This window comes from Pinus tabuliformis, chromosome 1_1, assembly GCF_031772625.1.
Source record: "Pinus tabuliformis cultivar Carrire ecotype Pingquan chromosome 1_1, CPIR1, whole genome shotgun sequence".
Lineage (NCBI taxonomy): Eukaryota > Viridiplantae > Streptophyta > Pinopsida > Pinales > Pinaceae > Pinus > Pinus tabuliformis.
Window position 1 is genome coordinate 838561167 of NC_142297.1, and position 25517 is coordinate 838586683.

The following is a 25517-nucleotide window of genomic DNA, read 5'->3' on the forward strand; positions in this document are numbered from 1 at the left end:
CTGTTGGCATCCAAAAAGTAAACACTGTAACTGACAATGAATATGTTTGACGAATTTGTTTGAATATTCGAAATAAATTAAATGATTCCAAATGAGTATAAAATCATATGAAATTAAATGTAATAGCAAGAAATCTATGTGAAACTTCGTTATGTAGTGAGTGGTGTTTACCATGTGGGTAATTCTGGAAGGCAGGTTGTATGATTGGCTAAAGTGTATTATCCTGGATAGATTTTGATGCAAGGAATGACTCCTCTTGTTGTCTACGCTTAAGATATGGATTCTTGTGCATTTGTGCAATGCGGGAGAATGGGAATGTTGGATTGATGTGTATGTCCGCTAGTGACCGCACTCTTGAAATTGCAGTGAATGTTAGCCCTTGGCGTTCTCTGGTGCAGATGCCCACTGTTGCTTTGTCTAATGTCATTCCTTGTGACTTGTGTATCGTTAAAGCCCATGCCATTTGAAGTGGTATCTGACGGCGTGCACCCCTTGTGATGGGAGGAATGGGTACATATGTTTGGTGTGAAATGTCCCACGGTGTTCCTCTGTATTGTTGAAAGTCAACAACCACAAAGGATGGTAATGCTGGGGGCTTTGAGCCAGTTGAATAAAATATTGAGATGACCTTCCCAAGCGCGCCATTGACAAGGCCTGCATGTACCCATAAGTTTCTTGTGAGCATAACTTTTTGTTCATTGCATAGGAGCACCTTTGCAGGTAGGTGCTCATCTTCTGTTGTAGTAGGAGTTTTCTGTCTTTGTTGTTCCGCAGAGGAAATTGCTACTGGGATGTTCAATTGTTTGAGCATTTTCTTATTATGCAAGACAACTGCGTTGTTTGTTGCGAATAGGTGCATGGACTCGTCGAATGTGCATTTCTCTTCATGTGTAAGAGAGGAACTTGTTCTTGACATTAGATGTTGCCAATCTTCAAGTGTAGATATTCCATTCCTAAGATTTGAAAGTATTTGTCGGAAAGCAACCTGGGACGAGCTAGCTCCTTGTTGACGGAATACGGTTGAAAGTGTTATGAATATGTCGAAGCTGCGCCAAAGTGCAGTGCCGCGCGATGTCCCAGCATATAAAGGAATGTCTTTTACAGGTGGTAGTTGGCCTAAATCTCCGACAAGGATAATTGAGCGATTACCAAATGGTGTATTCCGATGAAGAGGGAATGCCTCTCTTAGACGATCGTCAATGCGAGAAAGCATTTTTGGACCAATGAAGCTCATTTCGTCAATGAGGATGTATTCTACATGACGGAGTTGCTCTTGCAGGTGTAGGAGCGGTTGCCCTTCGAGAGGATGCATTGTCTGGATAGGGATATGAAGGGCAGAATGAATTGTGAGGGCATTTATGTTGAAAGCTGCAACGCCGGTTGGTGCAAGTAACAATAAAGGGTTTTTGTTGGCTGGCGAGTTTTCCACAAATGCTTGGTGAAGGCATTTAATCAAATGGGATTTTCCTGTGCCAGCTGTTCCTTGTACGATGATCTTCCGTGGGGATTTTGGCGAAGGGGTTTTGAAGTGTGAAAAAACAGCGGTGAAAGCTATGCTTTGGGTGGGGGATAATGTATGCTCATGGGGAAGGTTGGAAAATGAATGATGTTGGTGTTGAATGGGTGAGCGGTTGAATTCAATGAAATTGATGGCAGTTTCTTGCAAGGGGGGAGGGACAGTATTTTGTGACCAATTGTGGTTGACATCGAAGTCGCGGTAGCCAATCATGTCGAGGTCATCAATTGCAATATTGTAACCTGGGTGTAGTTGAGAGAGGATTTGCCATTCATTCATCTGAATGGAATCAGGGGGGGTGGGTGGGGTAGGTTGATCTTCAGTAGGTGGGCTTTGTGGGTTTTCGGGTTCGCGATGGACATGCCATGCTGTATATGCACCCTTTTTTTGTTCCCAGTGTGCAATAATTTCTGCATCAGTTGTACTGATATCATCAGGGAGTGTTCGGAAGGGGAAATACAAGAGTAATTCACTCCAACAGAAGGTGGCATAAGAAGGATTAGTAGAGGAAGGAATGACATTGTAATGGGGCAAGACATGTACAATCATTGGGGGGAATATGTGTTTCCAGGGGTTTCTTCTCCGCTGGGCAGAATATGACCACGAGCGAGCAGCTTCAAGGAGGGGCAATGCTTCTAGTGAGGCAGGCCTGTTCATATACGCAACGATAAAGTTGGGTGTCGAACCAGGATTTTCAGTATCTTGCGAAACACGTTTGAAAATAGCCCTGTTGACATTCAAAGAATGGAATGTACGGCTGCAAAGGGAGAGAGGTAGCTTTTGTAACATATGGCATATTTCTTGTGCACCAATGTCTCTATCTGCAATGGTTTCTGTAAGGAGTTTCCGGATGACACCACTAGTAGGTGCTTCTGGAAGGGCACTTTGTGATAGTCGCGATAGCATTTGACGGTAGCTCTCAGATCTTGTCTCTGCTTTTGTTGCATATTTTGAAATATATTTCAATACAGCATGGCGAGAAAGGACTGGTTGGCAATCAACATTTGCTCTCCAAATAGAGAGTAGGTCGGCGTTGTGAATATTCAATCTTTCATCATTGCGAGCAGGGACATAGGTTTTATGACCCTTATCATCAATGAAAAGTGAAGAAGTGGACTTCAATTCCCACGGTACTCCATATCGGCAGCTAAGCACATTGTCTTTCTTACGAAGACAGGAAGATTCATGACACTTTGTATGACGTTGAACGCAGTTGACAAGCTCTATGTAGTCTTCAAATTGATTGGATGCGAATATTGCCGCTGTGTCAAGGAGACACGGGTTATGAATTGTTGACTGGTGAAGCAGAATAGTTCGGTGTTCTGCTTGCCGTGGATTCCAAGCAGTTACGTAGTGGTCGAAATATTTCTGTGCATTAGCAATTTCTAATGCATTGTCCCAATCAAGTGTGTCCATGTCTGGTGCATTTTGTAGCCATAGGAAGCCATGAATGTGTGCGGATCCTCTATGTTGCCATTCGTATCTGAATATAACATGAAGGCTACATTCAGTTAATACATGTATATGCAATGTATAAAATTAATGTAGAGGGATATGGATATCAAATAATACCTGCACCAGTAGTCGGTTGCATGGAGGCCTTTTTGAAGGATTTCTTCAAGGAAAATTGTAAATCTACAATGCATATATTGGGCTGTTAGATGTGGGTTTTTAATTATGTTTTGGATTTTCCATTGGAAGGGGTTGACTGAAGTGGAATGAACACTTGTGGGCATGATCGTGTGCAAGTCATGCCATTTAGTATCCGCTGCACTGAGAGTGAAGAAGAATGTTGGGCTTCCTATTTGTGTGATCATGTCAGTCAGCTCAGATCGGCGTTTGTTCCAGAAAGACCGTGTTCCTCGTAGAGCTGACCCAAACCTCATTATTTGCTCTGGCAATCTTGAATCTGGAGAGTCATGAAGACACTGGCGTAGGTCTGACACCGTTGTTGGCAAGTTATTCTCAATGTACTTCTTCACGAAAACACTGGCTGTTGCTTGGCTACGGTGGCGCATTAGAATGTTATAAAGATAGTAGCGAAATCTTGGGTGTTGGCCAAAGCGGTTATCATGGTAGTGAAGCAAGTGTAAAGCATATTCATGCATTTCAACTTTTGTAAGTCTTGGTTGCATGATCATTGCAATGCCTGTAGGGAAGAGTGTGGGGAATGCCATGGCAAGGAGGCCAATGGTGTTGTATTCATTTATAGCGGTTGGAGATATTGGAGGCCAATCGATAGAGCTTGTTGAACTTGAATGGGTCGAGTGCAAATAGTTACAAATGTGGTCACGCTCGGTACATGAATTTGGGAGGACTGGAACGAAAGAAGAGGGTTGGATTTCTAATGGAGGTAGCATGACATCATCAGGATTATAAGTGGAATCAGTAGTGGTTTGATGGGGTTCAAAAGAGGAGGTGGTTACACTGTGGAGAAGAGAAGAAATGTCTGTAGGGAGATCTGGCAGCGTAGAAATTGTAGATGAATTCAATTGAACATCACGGTAGTAAGGGTCATATTTTATTTTGTATTCAAGGGCTGCAAGGACACGTGATTTGCAAACGTAGAATTCGTAAGCCTTTTCAGATGGATTTTGCCTTTTCACAATGAGGATGTCTAAGTCAGAGAGCATCCGGGGTAAGTATTTGGCAATACTGGTGATATCTTGAGGGAAGCTAATTGTATGGCCACTATATTTATATTGACCACCACGGGAATGAGTGACTTGTAGAATGGGGTTGACATGTGCGATGAGCATTTCTTCAACTTGGGTTAATTGGTGAAGGACACAGGGTTGTTCTCCAGGGTCCATGTTGTTTAGTTCAGAAAAACGATTGGTAGATTTAGATGATGCACAACGAAAACAAGAGAGTCTATTGTGGAAGAGCTTTGTTTTCATTCCTGGGTATGCTTCCTTGCATGTTGTGCAAACATGCAAGGTAGAAAGTCCATCAATCCTTTCTCGAAAGCGACGGTGTTCTTCGTTAAGGGGAGGGTTATATTCATTTGAGGTGGGAAGGGATGTAGAGGAAGTAGTAGGGTTGTTGTGTTGTTCATAAAGTAGTCGACGTCGTGCATTTATTCGATCCTTTTGTTGTGCATAAAGAATACGCCGCCGCTTGTTTTTGTCCGCAAGTTGATTGTTTGGTGGCATATCTAAACAAGTACAAGTAGTAGTTGTTAGTTTTCGTAAACAAATAGTGCATGTTTGGTATCTCATTTTATTGTGTGCACATCCATTGTGAAATTGGAACATTATATTTTGAACATAGATTTAAAAAAAATTTAGTTCAACATCGGTGAAGATAGGTAGATTAGGTAGAAGGGAAAACATGCAATTAGGAATGATATGAAACCATATGTTATTTCAGTATCTATCATTGAGAGGAGAGAAATAAGATTAAAAATATTTTGTTCCCTTTTCTTAGAAAAATTTTTGTTTGACATGTTTTAGCGATAAAATGAATAGCTTAGCAAGCAAGGGATCAATGTGTAGCATGTAGACAACGAACGACAAAGATATGTAGTGACTCTTTACATTTGTTGATATTTATATTACGTAAAATGTGAATGGCAAACATACATATGTTGGAATGAATGGAAGAGAGTATTTGCACTGAAAACTACAGGTTTCATCATAATAACATGGGTGTGTAATTTACAAAGATGAGACAATTAGTTGTGTGGAAATGTTTGTTTATGTACAAACAGGCGTGGTAGATGACGCCCTAAGAAAAAGTTCACAGGCGGCGAACAATAGGTCGTTTTGAAGCGGACAGTGCTTGAATTTCAGTGAGGGCTTCCTTGCATGCAGAGGCATATTGAATTTCCTCTGAATTGATCAGTATTGGTTGCAAGCGTTGAACACCGTTGAAGTAATCTGTTTTAATGGAAAGTGTTAGCTGGAAGCGGTGCCCTAAAATCCGGCCACAAATTTCCTGTAGATCAGTTGGTTCGATAGAAAGTAGGAACAGGTCTTTAGCCGTGATGCCCATGAGCTCGTTCCCTGCATCATTGAAAACTGTGACGTTCTGTAGATTCCCGGTGTGGTCATGTAGCTCAATTTTAAGTTTGTAACGGTAGTCACATTCTGGGAAGTCACCGTTACATTTTGTACAATGCCAAAGATTGTTAGAATGCTCCACAACCTTCTTCATGCATTGTTTTCCATTGAAATCTAGTGGACATGCTAGAAAGTAGAAGTCATCCATATGAAGAGCAGTAATTGTTGCTCGAACTGAAACCCAGATTGCTTTATCAGAGGGCTGCATGCCAGCAATCTCATGAAACGTCTTTCGTGGCAGGGCACGGAACCATGCATGTAGTTGCTGAGTTTCTTCAACCTGTGGATTTATTGTGAGAGTGCTCGTTGGTATCGTCCCTATTGTGGTGCCATTAAATTCAGACACGCGGCCTCCTTTGATTGCAAGAATTGGTGGGTTGTCGAAAGAGTAGAATTCAGAAAGATGTTGTCCGATATAGTCACAGTGTTCTCCCCATAATGTTACATCAATGCTAAAACCCGACCTGTCCTTTAGTATGAGTGTTTTCCTTAATGTCTCACTTCCATCTTTTCGGCGAATTGTTGATGCAGGTGACGTGGAAGTAACAACACCAATGACATCTACATTTGTATTTGGAGGTGCATTTTTTACGTCAGCAATATTCTTGAAGTGAAAGCTCTGGTAGGGAAACGTTGGATCATCTGTAGGACATGGATTGATAGTGGAAGCAGTAGACAAGTAAATCTCCCATTTGTTCTTGAGGTGGTTGCAGTTTGGATTTGCTTCTCTCACTGTGCCATTTGATACAATGTATAGTTGCCCAACCTGAATTAGAGTGTAAAGAGATTCGGCCAGTTCAGCAAATGCAGAAAGGTGGATCTCTTCCTTATCACGGTTGATAAGGTCAAATCCGAAAACTTTTCCTGAGCCTCGCACATTGTTGTATGACTTCAATGATGTCTTCGCAGATGCTCTACCTTGGATAGACCAATACTTTCGGTAAGGGTTGAGTGCCGTGAATGGAATTGTTGTAGTTGTTGCCGTAGTTGGTGGGGTAACTGAAGAGGGCAAGGTAGCTTCAGCTGACGAAGAGCTAAATTGGGATGAACCCGCCTGTGCATGTTGCAACGTCAATGTGTCCTTCATCAACGCTGCTGTGCACTTCACAACTTCAAGCTCAACGACTCGGATGGACCTTATGTAAACAAGTCAGAAATGAATTAATAAAGATTCCATTTTCCTTCTTTTGATGCAAAAAACGGCTAGGCAGGAAAAAGTAAAAGAGGGTGATTTCAAACGGTGGGCCTTATTGATCCAATTTGGATGTCTCCAGAGACAACTTGTGGGCCATATGCGGATGGTAGCAAAGTCTTATGTTGATGTGCTCCATCAGATAGAGTAATGTGGAAGTGCGAGGATGTTGTTTTCAATGAGGTAACGGAACCTACATCGATTATTTGAAGTAGTGGTTGGAGCTCGATGCAACCATTCAACAATAGAGGAATGGCATTGGGTGTCAAGGTTGTCTCCATAATAGAACAAGAGGTTTCTTTTTCCCGTGAGGGGAGTACCTGCAATTCATCAATTTCAGCACAATACAGAATTCTAGACAAAGAAGATGTGACATGAATGGGGAATCTAATCTAAGAAGGCTAATTGTTGATGGTGAAACAATAATAAGGGCACAACCTACACGGGGAGGAGAATAACCTCTCATATTAACGACCGAAGGTAATCCACGTTAACTAAATGCTTGTTATTTGATTCAGGGAAAAGCTACATATTGTTGGAATTTAGAAGCACCTTAAGCGGCTCAAAAATGCTTATAGTCTTACAGTACCGGCAAAACATCAATGAAATAGGAAAATTTCTCAGCCTATCCTAATACTGATCCTACACATTAAGAGATGTTGTCCAATCAAGGCATTTGCCATGTATTTCACTCACTTAATTTACCCTTTCCAGACCCTTCTAAAAGGCTGACTGGACTCCATATGGCTTTGTAATAATTTATGATATATTAAGTATCATGTGAACAATGCACAATTTTTTTTTCTTTAATATGATATATTCGGGTGTACTCACTGTGCTTGTGCATTTCTGCACATTTTAGGGATGTTGAAAAGGAGGCATTGCATATAGTGAACACGCTCTTCAAACACCATGTATAGCTATTGAATCTGAAAGTTCACACAGTCCTTCAGTCCAGGCATATAGAAGAACTATCAGAAACAGGACCCTGAAAACAGCGGCCAGACCATACCAGCAATCAGATTCCATCAGTCACATAACAGTGGCCAGATTGCGGACTATCATAGGCAGTTTCTATTTATTTGCAGACTGACCAATCGACCTAAATGCAGCGATCTGCAAAAGAGGAGTAATTCAATTCCCATTTTCTTCAGGGAAAAGCTACATATTGTTGGAATTTAGAAGCACCTTAAGCGGCTCAAAAATGCTTATAGTCTTGCAGTACCGGCAAAACATCAATGAAATAGGAAAATTTCTCAGCCAATCCTAATACTGATCCTACACATTAAGAGATGTTGTTCAATCAAAGCATTTGCCATGTATTTCACTCACTTAATGTACCCTTTCCAGACCATTCTAAAAGGCTGACTGGACTCCATATGGCTGTGTAATAATTTATGATATATTAAGTATCATGTGAACAATGCACAAATTTTTTTTTCTTTAATATGCTATATGCGGGTGTACTCACTGTGCTTGTGCATTTTTGCACATTTTAGGGATGTTGAAAAGCAGGCATTGCATATAGTGAAGACGCTCTTCAAAGACCATGTATAGCTATTGAATCTGAAAGTTCACACAGTCCTTCAGTCCAGGCATATAGAAGAACTATCAGAAACAGGACCCTGAAAACAGCGGCCAGACCATACCAACAATCAGATTCCATCAGTCACATAACAGTGGCCAGATTGCGGACTATCATGGGCAGTTTCTATTTATTTGCAGCCTGACCAATCCACCTAAATGCAGCGATCTGCAAAAGAGGAGTAATTCAATTCCCATTTTCTTTTTGTACAAAGTTAAGAAGATCGAAATGGAGTATGATGTCAAAGGAGAAAGAATGTGGGCAGTTTGAATATAATTTTAGCCTTACCAACCCATGTAATTTCATGACCGGAAACGAAAGGCTTTGAATGACCTCACCTAATACCTATCCTTAGGTGTCGAATTGTTAGTATGACCTCACCTCCTAACTATCCTTAGGTGTGGAATTGTTAGTATGTCAGTTTCTCCCTCCACAAATGATGCAAAGAAGGCCCTTCAAGATGCCACATCCAGCCTTTAAAGGCCTCCCAAGCGCTCCTTTCCTCCACAAAACCAGTAAGTACAATCTCTATGTATCCTCCAAAATGGGTAAGTGGACTTTCAAAGTTTTTTGTTGTCACATCCGTAGAACTCATGAACAAATTTGAAATTTCCAAAGGGGCCAACCCCAAGTCTCACATGCACAGGTCGGCCCAATTCATATTTAATAAACAGATCAGCCCAGTTAGATGATACAAACCTCAAAGGTCTAGAGAAACCATCTGGATGAAAAGAACAGTTTACATAGATTACTAAGCATGGTCAGTACAATGGTCACACTTTTGACTAACCATGATACATAATACAAATCATCACGATGACACAACTGATCATGGAACCATGGGCTCTAACATTATCTAGAAATATGCATGAGATAGGCTCAGATGTTGGAAGAAATTTAGCGAAGAAAGTACACTAAAGTGAAAATGAAAGGTAAAAGTGTTGAATTCCAGCATTCTGCAATTCAAATAGAACCCTCAATAGCGCGTAAAATAAGGGCCACTGTGAAATATTAAGCTTCTTTCCTCCTTCATTCAAACAGGAAAGCAATATATATGTCTGAAACTTAAGGATCCTTTCATCAGCAATAGTTTTTCTTCTAGTCAAAGCCCTAAAACCTTGTGATTCAGCCACTGGCCCATCAACTTATCAACCAAAAACTTTTGAACAAATAAAAGAGCCTTACTCCTGGGAAATGGAATAGTTATTTTCTTTGACACTTCTAATAACTTCATGAGGAAACATACTCTCTCTGGTTGATGAGCTCCATGCTGAAAAAAACAAGAATGGCTTGGACGATCTTACCAACAAAGTTTCCTCGCCAATGGAAGATATTTCAAGTACCAAACAGAAGCTTGCTATGCAACTTCTAGAGACAGTGATCCCAAATCTCTGCAGGGGAAACATTATCACCAAAATTAATCCATAAATATCTGACAAACTCCACTTGCTTAATCCTTTCCCATGGCCTCACCAAACAGTCAAGGGTGACCTCATCTCCTACAATCTGGAAATCAGTTTTGAGATCACTCACTTATAACTGCACCCAAGGCTTTACCGAATTATTTTAGAAAAGCCAGTGTTCCTTCAACAAAATCTGGTGTAAGCTGGGCAGAAGGAACAAAGTACTAATATCGTGTTTGCTAATAGAGCTCAACAACTCCACAAGATACCGACAGGACTCAATAGACCCATCTTTTGGGGGAATGCCGAAGATAAAAAACACCTCCTATATAACGAATATGCCAGTTTTAAAACTTGCAAATCAGGGGCATGCCAGTCAACATTCTGATGGCGGACAATCTTCCGCCTTAAGATAATATTTTTTGATAGCTTGGCATCACAATGATATAATTACAACAACAAGCACTGGATTTAAATTGCAGGCTGGTTTTTGCTACAGCCAAGAATTAACTTGAAGGGCTTTGCAAATTTACCACGTTGCAGGACATGAATTTCAGTTACTAGTTTCAATAACAGTGTGCCTGGAAAACTTCCAGGACGACTTCAAAAGCAAAATGAATTCACACAGGCATGATGGGCATTAACCACAAAACAATTTGTCGCAATTCATTGTAAAGCTGATGGGCATTACAACATTATTGTGGAACAAAAAAATTTCATATATAAATAAACATCCAAAGACTAAGAAAGAAGCCATGAACAAACTTGCCTGGAGCGATCACCTCTGTCACGGCTAAACTTGCAGGTAATCTTCAGGGCGTCAGGGATTTAGGGTAAAAATTGACCACGTGATGAAAGCTACCTGCAGCGAGTTGGCAGCAGGGGTCAAAACCCTAGCTGTAGTGGAGAAAGCCGCCTCTCTTCATAACCAAAAAAGACGCAGCAGCAATACTTGCATTCAACAGACCGATGGATAGAATGAATGAAAAGAAAATGAACACAGAAATAGCGATCACCTCTGTCACAGGTAAAAATGGGCTGATGAACTTTTCCTTGCGCTTGCAAAATGTGAGGACTGTCTTCAGGGCGTCAGGCTGTCGAAGAAACTGGAAAACAAACCGTGAATCACAGACTGCTCTAACATCCAAAGGAACCCCAGAACAGTTAGACGACGCCGCCATTCCCTCGCAAAACATAAATATCCACGACGCCTGTTCCGCTCTATTTTGACGCCACTCCCTCGCAGAACCGTCCCGCTCTACCTGTCACACGAGACTGAAAAACCCCTGGTTTTGCCATGCGGAATCCGATGCCACGTGTCAGTCTGAGGGCCTCGTTTTGCCATTCGGAATCCGATGCCACGTGTCAGTCTGAGGGACAAAGGGACGACGAAAGTCCCTTTCAAAGGAAGGCCTATCGGCCTAATCAACCAGGCTGGGCCATAATGAGTGAAACACTTCCACACTTTCAAAAAGTGCTTGCAGCAAACGTAATTTCCTCTTGAATTTAACCTCCAACTTACAGTCCAGCCTGTTTTGCTCCAATTTTGCCTATTAAATATGGGTATACAAAGCTGGTTTGTGGTAAGAATAAGGTTATATAAGTTAAATTTGCATGCACAATTAACAGCTGCAGCCTACATTAAGCTCTTTCAGACGAAAAAGCATTTTATTGAATGTCAGAAGGTCAACAGGCTGTGAGCTAACATTCCTAGATCTTATAAAGAGACAATTGTCAATTTACCTGGACATGCATTTTAGGTCTATGAAATAGATAAGCATGAATTTATACCGAGGCCTGGAAGCTAACCTTTTCAGATCAGCCTTAAGGAGATGAACATGAATTTATTTATGAATTTATCAATAAATCGGAGAATAAGTATTGTTAGTATGTCAGTTTCTTAAGCAACACACATGCAGAATTCAGAGTAGAATGACATGGATAGGCCTCCACAATATTTTTTGGATAATTTATACTTGTCTGTGCACTCTAGGGTATGTCTACCTAAAACTATATATTTCTTGTAAACCTACGCTTATGGTTTAGCCACAATTTTTTAGAATATAAATTTAACTATTATTGTGCAAAAAAAGAGCAAGTTTAACACAAAGAAACTATATAGAAGATTGTCTCATAGCATAAGTTGTTGAAGAGAAGTCATGTTGCACAAGGAATGTTGTTGAAGGAAAGTCATGTTGCACAAGGCATGTTGTTGAAGAAAAGTCGTGTTGCAGAAGGTATGTTGTTGAAGGAAGTTCTTAGTTCTGAAGTACAATAACTCCAAATAAAATGAAAATGAAAGTGACAGCATTTTTTTGGTATGCCAGAGCAATTTGTCTTTTGATCTGTATGCCAGCCATTTGCCTTCTGTATAATTACTCATTCAAATAATCTGTAAACATGGATCCTCAAAATAAAAAGCTAATATAGGCAATAAAATCAACCAGGCTGGGCCATAATGAGTGAAACACTTCCACACTTTCAAAAATTGCTTGCAGCAAACGTAATTTCCTCTTGCATTTAACCTCCAACTTACAGTCCAACCTGTTTTGCTCCAATTTTGCCTATTAAATATGGGTATACAAAGCTGGTTTGTGGTAAGAATAAGGTTAGCTTAATATAAGTTAAATTTGCATGCACAATTAACAGCTGCAGCCTGCATTAAGCTCTTTCAGATGAAAAAGCATTTTATTGAACGTCAGAAGGTCAACAGGATGTGAGCAAACATTCCTAGATCTTATAAAGAGACAATCGTCAATTTACCTGGACATGCATTTTAGGTCTATGAAATAGATAAGCATGAATTTATACCGTGGCCTGGAAGCTAACCTTTTCAGATCAGCCTTAAGGAGATGAACATGAATGAACATGAATTTATTTATGAATTTATCAATAAATCGGAAGGAGAGAATACTATAAAAACTTCTTCTGGTACAAGTCCGAACAAAGAAACTGCTCTGGTAGAGAAGAGTTGGCCTCACATTGGGTAGAGAAGAGTGAGGAAGTGAATCCGAACAAAGAAACTACTCTGGTATCTTGTTATTGTAATCTAACCTAGTTGATGGAGGAGAGCAAGAAAGGGATGACGATAACAATGGGGGATTTGCTAGAGCGCTGCATATCACCACACGTAGAGATGTTTGTTGTCAATCAGACATTCAGTTCGGCCGGCAATTCGGACTCTGTGTGGGACAAGATTCTTCCCCACCTTCTTGCACGGATGGATTCAACTTTAGAAATTTGTTCCAAGAAAGAGTTGTATTTCGCTCTATGTCATCCCAATTGGATCGACGACAGAACCAAGGTAATGCTATATTTCTTTGTCTGAATCTCTTTCAATCTCAAGTATTACAAGGTGGGAAATTATAGATGGGAGAAGTCAAACGTCTTTCAATTTCACCAAAATAAATGGATAAAATTTACGAATATACAAGAATGCCTATGTGTGTGCATACCCCGGTAAACTCAGATTCTCAGGCTGTGTTATGTGCGTGCATACGCTGGTAATCTTAGATTCTCACGATGCCCTGCTAATATAAACTTTCCCTTGCGTACTCTAGAGGGAAATTTCAACGGCCCAGTTTCAAATGTGATCTACATTATCAATTTAGTATTTCATAATCGGCATGGCCAAACTGTCTATTTTGATTTTCGCAAATTCAATTTCAAAAAACAGTGGCAGTGTTCGGACAGAGCCGAGTGATTGCCCAAGCAAAGGGAGAGAATGGACCCGGGCTTCTGAGAATACAAGCAGTGAAAACAAGGGTTCGATTTATCTTTGGAATTGTTCAAACTTTTATACAGTGGAAATTAGGCCAGTCCGTCCAGCAAATTCCTAGGAAGCAAAACAGGACTGAGAGAGATGATATGGCAAGGAAAGGGAAACAAAGTAGTTGAAAAAGGACTTGACCTGGAAGAAATGATGTTGTGCAGATGTATTCTAAACAACAGCTCCGGCTCACGATTCCCAGCTCCGTTTGTGAGATTGTCAAACCAGGCTCCTCTGTCAGTTTGAACACTGCTATACTTTGTGAGATTGTCAAACAGGGTTGTCTATTTGTCGATGAAGTTTGATCCAAGAAGGCTACCGGTAAGGTCATGGAAGCACGGAAACCGCAGAACAGGATTTCCAAAGCACAAATTTGTTGATCGTGCATCGCAGAACAGGGGTTTCAAGCCACGAATGTGTGCACCGCAAAACAGGGACCGCATAACTGGGTTTTCGAGAGTGTTGAGCAATAATGCCACCCAACAATAATGCTACCAAACAGGAAGTTCTTGGCGCTGTGAATAAACAGAAATCAGGACAGATGCTACCAAACGGACGGAAAGCAGGAAAAGCAGGAAGTTGTAAGGTCATGGAAGCACGGAAACTGCAGAACAGGGTTTCCAAAGCACAAATTTGTTGATCGTGCATCGCAGAACAGGGGTTTCAAGCCACGGATGTGTGCACCGCAAAACAGGGACCGCATAACTAGGTTTTCGAGAGTGTTGAGCAATAATGCTACCAAACAAGAAGTTCTCGGCGCTGTGAATAAGCAGAAATCAGGACAGATCCTACCAAACGGACAGAAAGCAAGAAAAGCAGGAAGTTCTCGGCGCTGAGAATAAACAGAAATCACGACAGATGCCCGCCGAATATGGACGCCAGGTGTCAACCTGAGAACGAAAAGGACGACAAAAGTCTGTTTCAAAGGAAGGCCTATCGACCTAACAAAGGAGCAAGGCCGAAGCGACTTGCGATAGCGATGACGGACGCGATAGAGGAATAAACCGTATTTAAGGACTTTTGAAGTCTAGAATGAACAGAGTTTTGGCGGAATTTCATAGTGTTGCAGCGTTTCTCTGTGTAAAACAAAAAAACAGTCGTTTTTGCTATTCGAAAGGATTTCAAAGGCCCGGAGACCCATTCCGTTACAGTACAGGTGGCCACCATCCTTAGAAGTGTTTAGCAATGATTGCTAACGCTAGAAGAGGGATTCGAGAGGAGAGAGGCCGGGAGACAGATGGCCAAAAAGGGAAAAAACTACAACACGATGCAGCCGAACCAACAAAAGTGATCATGGAGCATCGCTGGCACGAGCAAGTTACCTGACAGCGCGGCAAAATTACCAGAATTTGGTTACTGTGTTGTTAGAAAAAGAGACCTCTGGCTCATGTCTGTCTAATCATGGCATCAAGCATTTAGAAGCCAGAGGGGATAGATTAAGACACCTCGAGCCTCAGAGAGCCTGAGAGCATTACCTGACAGCGCGGCAAAATTACCAGAATTTGGTTACTGTGTTGTTAGAAAAAGAGACCTCTGGCTCATGTCTGTCTAATCATGGCATCAAGCATTTAGAAGCCAGAGGGGATAGATTAAGACACCTCGAGCCTCAGAGAGCCCGAGAGCATTGTAAAAAGCCTATAAATGGCTGAAAGTTAGAAGTATCAGAGGTTCAACTTTTGGAGACTGTGGAGACTCTGCTCCTCTCAGCGTCTCATCTTCATTCCAGTAATACAAGCTTCTTTTGCTGTTATATGTTCAATCGCCATCTTTCCCTCTGTTCTAAGCTTGCACTTGAATGGGTTATTCATGTTTTCTTCTCTGTCGAATGCCAGATAACTGTCATCTTATCTCTATGTTGATAAATTAGATTTGTAAGCTTCATTTACTTTCTGTAGCTAGCCATTCATATGTGTTTATGTATGTATCTGCTGGTATAGTCGGATTCTCCATCTATTCATTGAATCTATAAACTATTGAGCATTAGTGGTTGAAAGCCTTGTCAAGCTGAGGGTGTTCATGCATGTTTTGAGTGAAAATATAGTTGAAACAGTCATCTGACTTGATCCAAACCCCAATCTATTCCAATAGTTCAAAGAACGATATTGAAGATTTATATGTTTCCAGGCATCTCCGAGTTACAACCTATGAGAGCTTCTTGGAGTGCTAACAACTACTATAATATCAAAAATATCTAACAAAGATATTACTACTATTATTAAAAGTGCAACCCTTGTGTTTAATTATAGAAGTCCTAGGTATTATAAACCCAAGCAAATATAATTATAAAACCAAGGTATATAAACCCTTTTATATTTTCTTTAATACCCTTTTACCTTATAATCACAAGTCTCACAAGTCTCAACAATGTTTATAATTCTACCTCTTTTTCCCATAATTCAACAATGTTTATAATTCTACCTCTTTTTCCCATAATTCTAATCAATTCATACAAGCTGCTGACATCTGGTATTTGGTGCACCTTTACATCATACATATCATTAAAGTACACTTTTCTTTGCAAATAAGAATAAAAGTAGAGTGTTATGTACTCCCACCTGGAAATAAATTTGAAAGAGACAATCTGAGAGCAACACATTATAAAAGCTTCCACTCTCAACAGCGTGGCTTCTTTAAGTTGCTGAAGAAGATATTCTCCTAAACCATTCATTTCCTCCCAGAGATACATCCCCTCATTTCCATTCATTGAAACAGCTTCGAATCTTTCCAAAATGTCTGGAATCACAAGAAGCCCTGCAGATCACATGGACAAATTCACAACGCTATTAGAAGAAGGTGAAATGTAACACGTTTAACTGATTAAGAAATTAAGACTTCGACGGCGTTTTGGCAATGAAGAATTTTTCTAAGAAAAGAGGGAATATATTCAATTTAGCCTGGTCAAACAAATTAACAATATATCGATGCTTTTCCACATGATACACGGTGGATTGAAGTTGAAAAAAAAAGCCATGGAAAAGGAAAAAGGATTCAGTACAGTATGAAAACTAAGAAACCCGGGAGTGAAGGACATATATATGGGTCACTAAGACACCGGTGGTGGAGGGCATATTATATGGGTTATCCAAAACTGTTCAGGAAAATTCATTCTCATTGGAAGCAGATGAAGGAAAAAATTCACATTAGGCAAAGATTCGTAGATCCAAACGAGTTTTCAAGGTTTTTTGTCACTTCAAAGGCCCTGAAAATACCTAGAGTGTGTCCCCAGGAAAGCTCACTGTCCCCAGAATCCAATCAAGTAAAGAAAATTTACGGATGGCGTAGATTCAAGCCGTTTCAGGAAATTGTAAGGTTCTGAATCATTTCAAAAACCTCGGAAACTAGTAGAGCATGGAGGAACTATGCCGTAGGAACTCTGAGAGGTGAACCCATACCAGGCATCTCAAATTTCTATCCCATGTTTTGCCTTGACCTTGACCAGAAAATAGATGGTTTAGAATCATTTTTATCATACGCAGAACTGGTATATTATATTCAAAACAATCTACAAAATTTCATTGTGGCCGAAACCTGGACAAGTAAAAAAATTCACAAAAGCCATACATATAGACCATTCGAGCATTTTTCAAGATACTGGGTTGTTTCAGAAACCAAAAACCCTGGAAAACTCTGGCACTTGGAAAAAGTAAACCCTGGGAACTCTGAAATGTAGATCTATACAGTTATTAATAAGATATTGGAAATTTTCATTGTGCCCATAAGCTGGAGAAGTAAAAAAAAGTCACAGAAGTCATACATGCAGGCCATTCGAGGATTTTTCAAGTTACTGGGTCGTTTCAGAAATAAAAAAAGCCCTCAAGACCTCTGGCACTTGGAGAAGCTATACCCTTGGAACTCTGACATGTAGATCTATATTATAAAATTTAATTAAAAAAAAAAACAAGATAAATTCTTTTTTAAACTCAGCTCGTCTAAAAGACTGTTAAGCCTACTCTTTGAATTTTCATACAAATCTTCAATTTATTTTTGCCCTAATGTATTCTGTATCACATGCACATTGTGGATGTAATTTAATACAATCTCTGAAAAATATGACATTTTCTTTCTCAGATATAATCTCACATTCAACAAATATGATTTCGATTCGCCTACCTTTTGATGAGTTTCCCAAGATGAAATAGATGGTGGAATTGGTGAAAGGTCAGAACAACTCCTCCTGTAGCGACTATTGGAGAAGCAAAGTCGGTGTGATTATGGACACTATCTAGGCTGAAACGTGTAGTAAGAATTTGCAGATTTAAATAAGTGACAGAGCAGTCAGTACTCAAATTGCTCTGCAACTCGGCCAAACTATTCTGCAATTATTTCAATCAGATTGACACTATGAACAGATAATATAGATAAGACGGTACTTTTTCACTTTGCAGTGTTGCCTCCTCGGAACAACATTGTTACGTTTTTCATTTGCAAGTGACATGTGTACATTTATGTCTGATATATGTGCGCCACATATGTTCACATTTATATCTGACATGTGTGCACATTTATATTGGGGAGTTCGTTACGTTATCCTCGCCCGTTTGTATCTTTGTTCCCTAATTACGGTGGAGGCCAGTAAAAATGACCGTTTGTTAGGGAAGGAAATGGAAGTATTTAAATTAGAATTTTTTTTTTTTTTTTTAAATAAGAGTTTTTCATTTATAAGTGACATGTGTACATTTATGTCTGATATATGTGCGCCACATATGTTCACATTTATATCTGATATGTGTGCACATTTATATTGGGGAGTTCGTTACGTTATCCTCACCCGTTTGTATCTTCGTTCCCTAATTACGGTGGAGGCCAGTAAAAATGACCGTTGGTTAGGGAAGGAAATGGAATTATTTAAATTAGAAAATTTCTTTTTTTGTAAAAATAAGAGGTTGATTTTTCTATAAAATAAATTTGAATATTAATTTTCTAAATAGAGAAGGAATTTATATTAATAAATTTTTGAAATCAAAGAAAGAATATAGGTTTTGTGAAAAGAGTATATGGTTTGGAGGGTACACCAAAGGAAATGGAAATACCTAAATTAAAAAATTTCTTTTTTTTTTTAAACAAGACATTGATTTTTCTATAAAATAAATTTTAATATTAATTTTCTAAATAAATAAATATTTTATATAAATAAATTTTTGAAATCAAGAAAACAACATAGGTTTTTTAAAAGAGTATATAGTTTGGATGAAAAAGGTGAGTGTAATTTTTTTGAGTAGATTTGATTCTAAAGTTTTTTTATTATATACAATTATAAGTTATATAAAATTTAAAATAAATTAGAAAAAAGATAACTAAAAATATTTTAAAAATATATTATTTAAAAAATATTTAAGCAAATCGATTTTTTTTTCCAATTGAAAATTTTTTCATTCGAATTTTTATGATATCAAATTTGAACTTGGTAACTATGATCTACACTCCAAAATTGCTTGGAAAAATTGAAACTGACCGCTTTTATCCATCTACTTATTATGAGGAGTTGTATGTTATGAGGAGTTGTATGTGACCTATTTTCCCCTTTTCTCTCTTTCGGGTGAATACTTGGAGATATCAGCACTCTTGAAAGCCTAGACTTTTCACAGTGTGGAAACATGGAGGTATTGCCTCCCCAAGTCACACATCAGCTGTCTCTGAAAATCCTAAAATTGCAATATACTAAGTTGAAGGTGCTGCCAGCTTCGCTCGGTAACCTAACGAACCTACAGGAATTGGCACTTAATTTTTGTGACAATTTGAAAAGTCTGCCAGACTCTGTTGCAGAGTTGAAACAGTTGACATCCCTGAACATAACTAATGCAGGAATAGATCATTTGCCAAAAGGTGTCAAGGAGTTGAACAATCCTGAAAATTTGAGTGCAAGATATTGTCCACTAAGTGAAATGCCTTTCGACATTGAATTGGCAGATCCGAGAGGACACAGAATGCTGGATTTGTCTATTGACAAGTGCATGTACATGCTTCTACTCAAAGACTTGGATCTACATGGGACGAGAATAAAGGAATTATTATTTCCTGAATGTGTTTTCCCCAACCTTCAACGCCTCAACGTCATCTTTTGTAATGAACTGGTGGAGGTTGCAGAATTGCCAACAACATTAAGAGCTCTGGACTTGCAGAATTGTGTTGCATTGAAGGAAATACCAGGGCTTTCTGGTCTCGAAAAACTTCGACTGTTGGATATCAGCCGTTGTAAAAACATAAATAAAAGAGATGTCAGGTTAGACTGGCATCTTTGGGGGATTTGGGGGAGACTTAGGCGTCTTTGGAGGGGGTTAAATGATTGTAGAAGGCTGAATAAAGAGCACTAAAAAGTCCGCACAGGATATAATTGATGCCAATAGAAAAAGAAATCGTGAAGGTTATTACCAATGTAGGATTTTCCTTAGGTTATTACATAAAGCATGATCTACCTCTTTTTGCAAGTGTGTTTTGGGAATGTGTAGCACGAGAAATAGTATTATTATTTTTAAATCATAGAATGAGTGGAAGTGAACTAGTGTGTGTGAGGTCACCGATACTTATTTGATTCTGATGCTGAGGCTGGCCAGGAGGAGTGTTGGACCGAGAGCACGGAACTCAAGTCGTGTGAGTGAGGTGGGTGGATTGGTGCACTGATGAACCGAATCAACAATACTACCTGGCATGATGTGTTCCCACTGACCGGTAATGCCTGAACGGACCTGCACTGATACGACCTCGAGACCTCACCTCAATAATCATCCCTACGCCCTCCAGCCTATGCCCTACTCCTTGGGCCCTCCTGACACTCAGCCTTCCTTGGGTACCTCACCCCTACAGCCTTACACTCACCCATACTGCCCTGGTACCCAAGTATTCTCCCAAGTTGTATGAAACTCTTATAAAAGATGTTGTCTTTTTCATAGTTATATCGGTATTGTTCCCAGGCATTGGAGAGCATGTATCCGAAGCTCTCCTGCTTCTGGGAGCTTGGGAGCTGATCGAAAACGCTCCAAAACTACCAGGAGCTTCAATGGGTATTTTGGAGCTTTTAGGGAGTTTCACTGCAACTGATTTTTGATGTTTCGGGAGCTTCACTGCAATGAATAAGTGCAAACTTAGGTGTATTTGACATTGTTAGCTTGGGTGCTGCTTAAACTGATGGAACTGTGTGAAGGGAATGGTATGCCGCTGGGTTTAGATTTGGATATGGGTCTGGAACTAAGAGAAACAACTTGTTTATGGAAAGCCCTCAACTTGTTTATGGAAAGCTCTTCTATCCAAATGAAGATGAGGCGTCTGGCCAATCCTGATCTTTGTCATTGGAAAGCTATTCATTCTCCTCATATACGTGGATGGCGGATGGATATAAAAGAATTTAAGAAGATTGTTCGCCAGTAGCACAACCATCATTATAGCCTAAGCTGAATAGACAAAAGATGGAATATTAAAGAAAAAAAAAATAGTTGAAATTATGAAATATAAATATTATTAAAAAACAATTTTTAATTTAATTTTCATATTTATTTAAGTATAAAATATATATTAACTTGGAAATTTATAATTTTATTATACAAACTCTTTTTAAAATAACATTGGATTTAAACTCTATTGTTTTAATTTTTTTTAATTACTATATATATATATATATTATTTCTATTATAATTAGATGTAATATATATAATATTGGTGAGGTTACATCAAGGGCGAAGAATTGAACCAATGACTTAACATATAGCATTACATGAAATCACCTAATAATCAAGTAATAACAACTTTTTTTCGGGTTTGGGAGTTCTGCATGTTTCTTTGCTAGGAAGGAATTTGATTGAGAAATTGTTGATGGATTAATATTTTGATTTTTTTTGGAAATGTTTCAAAGTTCAATCTTTTACATGTTTCTTTGCAAGATGGAATTTGATTGGCAAATTTTAAATGGAAATAAATAAATTATTTTATTTTTATTTTTAATATATATTAAATTTTAATATATTATATTATTGTCGCTCCCAACTTGATGTTTCTTGTAAATTTGGGCAATACTTCTAGCCGTGCTAGATACTCATTCCGTGTATCGGAAGTACCAGCATACCAAAAACTTATGCAACATAATTTTTTTTCCTCTAAAAAATAAATAAATTACTTTTAACATCAAAATAGAATGTCGTGACTAACCAACATGCTTGCACGCCAAAGGGGAAAACTGAAAAATAAAATTTAATGCGAGGAGAAATTTAATTTGGCAAGGAGTTAATTGAGCGTAATTTTTGGGCACAACCAATCCACATTTTATAGCGCACATGGTTATATTCTCTTTGCATTTTGGCCCTCATTTCCTTGGATTAGGTTGCTTCTTGGTTTCTTTCTTTCATTTCAAAATTCAAACTATGCAAAACCGATGGAGAAAAAGAAAAAAAAAAACATTTTCGTGCTATGTCGAATTTCTGATTTTAAGCTTCTAATTTGTTCGAGTTTTGATTTTGATTTTATGCTCTTTTCTGGCCGAAATTCCCATCATTTTTTTCTAGAATGTGTTGTCTGAACAATTCTCTAGGGGTTATTCTCATTATTTTAGTATAATTCTTTCTGTTTTGATTTTTTTAGGTTGTTCGAAAATTATTCGCGTCAACAATTTTATGTTTGAAGATGTCTGAAAATGTAAATAGGAGTATCGAATACAATGCAGAGTTTTGGGCGAGCTCGGTTTGGCCTTGTTATGTGGATAAGAGTTGCCTTCACGTCAATTGCAAGGTTTTAACTTTTATGTTTTAGTCCCCAATGGCTATTACTAAAAGAGGATACAGGGATTCTTGGCTTAACAACCAATCCCATTCTCAAGCCATATCACCACCCCACCATGGTGAGGACGATGATGTAGATGTCAGGGTGGCATAAGAGTTGTCAGATGGGTGGAACGTTAGAGGGGAAGGCACATAATTGTGTCGTGTTTGGTAGCATAATTGTATTACCTCTTATTCACCTGTCAAACTTGAAACCCGTATTGTCCCACGATACATGGAATCACTACCTTATAGATGAAAAGCAGTTCGGTCTATCACTGAATACCTTGAAGGAATTGTTGGCTACTGAGAATTTCCATTTGGCGGCCTTTTGGGTAGACTTTTTGATATGTTAAAAGGAGGTCTTAGTCATGTTGTTCGAATAGAGGAAATGAGGAAAGAAAATACACATTCAGTTATACATTGACCAAGAAAGATTTATAACTGACTAGAAAAATGAAACCAAACACACAGGATTTACATGGTAAAACCTTGACAGGGTGTCAAGGAAACATCCACGGGGCAAGGGATTGGAATCTCTATTAATTCAACAATGATTCTCCATGATTACATTTCTCGGGCATTCACTAGTTTTATACAAGCCTCCTCCGTTGCATAACTGCTATTTCGGTATAAAACTAACTAGTTACATTTTTACCCAAATTTACATAATTCGTTGTCAAACTTCCAACAAACTCCACCTTGACAAAAAATTTCCTAATCCCTTGCCCATGCCCATTCATCATCTTTTCTGCAAGCCAAGAGAAGCTAAACACCATCGCAGCTTCTCTACTGTAACTGGCTTTGTGAATATGTTTGCACAATTCTCTCGTATATGGACCTTTTGAAGAGCTACTTTTCCGCCATCGATCACATGTCTCAGAAAATGATACCTTACATCAATGTGCTTAGTTATGCTGTGATAAGCAGGATTTGTAGCCAAGTGAATAGCACTTTGACTATCACAAAGTACATTTACTTTCTCCTGCATCCTTCCAATCTCATCGAGTAAACCCTTTAACTAGATTGCTTCTTTACTGGCATCTGAAGCAGCTATATATTCATCTTCGGTAGTGGACAACGCAACTGTTTCTTGAAGCTTTGACATCCAACTAATTGCTCCACCTGCAAGAGTAAAGACATAACTTGTAGTAGATCTTATTTTTCCCAAATCACCTGCATAGTCAGCATCTACATATCCGCAGACTGATCCTTCACTACCATTAAAGACGATGCAATGGTCACTTGTGCCTCTTAGATATCAAAGCACCCATTTCATTGCTTGCTAACGTTCTTTACTTGGATTTGCCATGAACTTGCAACTGCATGTGAAATGTCAGGTCTTGTAGATACCATCGCATACATTAAGTTGCCTACAACATTTGCATATGGTACATGAAACATATATTGCTTTTCTTCATTATCTCTAGGACTCAAAACTGAAGAAAGCTTAAAATGGGAAGCTAGTGGAACATTAACAGGTTTCACATTGTTCATAGAGAACTTTTCAAGTACTTTCTCGACATACTTCTGCTGTGATAACCAAAGCTTACCATTTTTCCTGTCTCTGTGTATCTCCATGCCCAAGATATGTTTTGCTACTCCAAGATCCTTCATATCAAACGTCCTAGAGAGCTGAGCCTTTAACCTGTTGATCTCTTCCATGCTTTTGCTTGCAATAAGCATATCGTCAACATACAAAGCTAAGATAATGAATATGCCATTGAAACTTTTGAAGTATACACAATGATCATTTACTTCTTATAAAGTTCTTGCTCACCATGAAGGAATCAAACTTCTTGTACCATTGTCTGGGAGACTGCCTCAGACCATACAATGATTTCTTGAGCTTGCAAACTAATCTACTGCTGCGACCTTGTACAAAACATTCTGGTTGTTCCATATATATCTCTTCATTCAAATCACCATGTAGAAAAGTTGTTTTAACATCTAACTGTTCTAACTCAAGATTAAGTAACGCAGTTAGTGCCAACACAGTACAAATAGAAACAAGTTTTACAATTGGAGAAAAAATCTCATGAAAGTCTATACCTTCAACTTGAGAATACCCTTTTGCTACCAGTCTCGCCTTATACCTTTCGATACTTCCATCAAGTTTCTGTTTCAGTTTGAAGACCCACTTGCATCCAACAACACTTCTACAAGATCCCATGTATTGTTCTTGGCTAAGGAATCCATTTCTTCTTCCATAGTTGTTTTCCATTTTTCGCTATCTATATCATCTGCTGCTTCCTGATAACAAGAAGGTTCCCCATCTTCAGTAATCAAAGCAAAAGATGAAGCGAAATCTTCATACCTTTTGGGAGTTTTTCTTTCCCTTGTAGACCTTCTTAGAGTGACTAGTTGTTGAACTGGTTCAGAAGCTTCAACAGCTTCCTTTGTGTCTTCAACACCTTTTTCTCCAGAAGTCTCTCCTTCCTTTTGACTGTCACCGAAAGGTCTAGCCTCCAACTGAACTCGTTGATTTGGCGATACCTGTTCCTGTTCAATTCTTTCAACATTTGATTTTAAAAAAGAAGATTCATCAAATGTTACATCTCGACTAATGACTATCTTCCGCAATGTAGGATCCCACAACTTGTATCCTTTCCCTGCATAGTCATACCCAACAAAGACATAACACTTCGATTTTGGATCTAATTTTGAATGCTGATTTTTAGGAATAAGAGAATAAGCATCACAGCCAAATATCCTCAAATGTGAATAATCACAAGACTGACCTGTCCAAACTTCTTCAGGAATTTTACAATTAATTGCTACTGAAGGTGATCTATTAACTAAATAACAAGTAGTAGATACTACTTCTACCCACAACTCCTTTTGCAAGTTAGCATTGCTGATCATGCTTCTAGCTCTTTCCATAAGAGTCTGATTCATACGCTCAGCGACACCATTTTGTTGAGGAGTATAAACAGCAGTTTTGTGTCTAATAATTCCCACATCCTTACAGTGTTGTTCAAATTCAATTGAAGTGAACTCACCACCATTGCCAGTTCTTAAACATTTAATAGATTTGCCTGTTCTTTTCTCTACCATTGCTTTAAATTGTTTAAAGACATTGAATACATCAGCGTTCTTTTTTAGCATAAAGACCCAAACTTTACGGGATAAATCATCAATAAACGTTAAAAAATATAGAGCACCTCCATATGACACAACAGGGGATGGTCCCCACAGATCAGAATGAATATAGTCTAAAATATCTTTACTATTATGATTTCCAACT

At 38.8% G+C, this 25517-nt stretch overlaps 1 protein-coding gene and 1 pseudogene across 7 annotated transcripts in view; both read right to left on the bottom strand.

Annotated features, from left to right (window-relative positions):
• Positions 1 to 18000, bottom strand: part of LOC149216751 (uncharacterized) — a 261615-nt gene extending 243615 nt beyond the window's left edge. Inside the window, exons 1-3 of one of the 6 annotated variants that reach the window (XM_089392837.1) lie at positions 17640 to 18000; positions 16085 to 16280; positions 12 to 4673 (exon numbers count right to left, since the gene is read on the bottom strand). In XM_089392837.1, the coding sequence (XP_089248963.1) occupies positions 209 to 2932 (2724 nt within the window). In that variant the 5' untranslated portion in view covers positions 2933 to 4673; positions 16085 to 16280; positions 17640 to 18000 and the 3' untranslated portion in view covers positions 12 to 208. Of the gene's footprint in view, positions 1 to 11; positions 4674 to 16084; positions 16281 to 17639 lie in introns of those variants that run through there. The other 5 variants (XR_016251141.1, XR_016251142.1, XR_016251140.1 and 2 more) reach the window with 5 other exon arrangements.
• On the bottom strand, positions 5018 to 11737 carry LOC149216755 (replication protein A 70 kDa DNA-binding subunit A pseudogene; annotated as a pseudogene). The gene is made up of 2 exons (XR_016250595.1): positions 10777 to 11737; positions 5018 to 10622 (listed from the first exon to the last, which is right to left on the bottom strand). The product of XR_016250595.1 is annotated as a replication protein A 70 kDa DNA-binding subunit A pseudogene (transcript).
• Positions 18001 to 25517: the final 7517 nt, after the last annotated feature.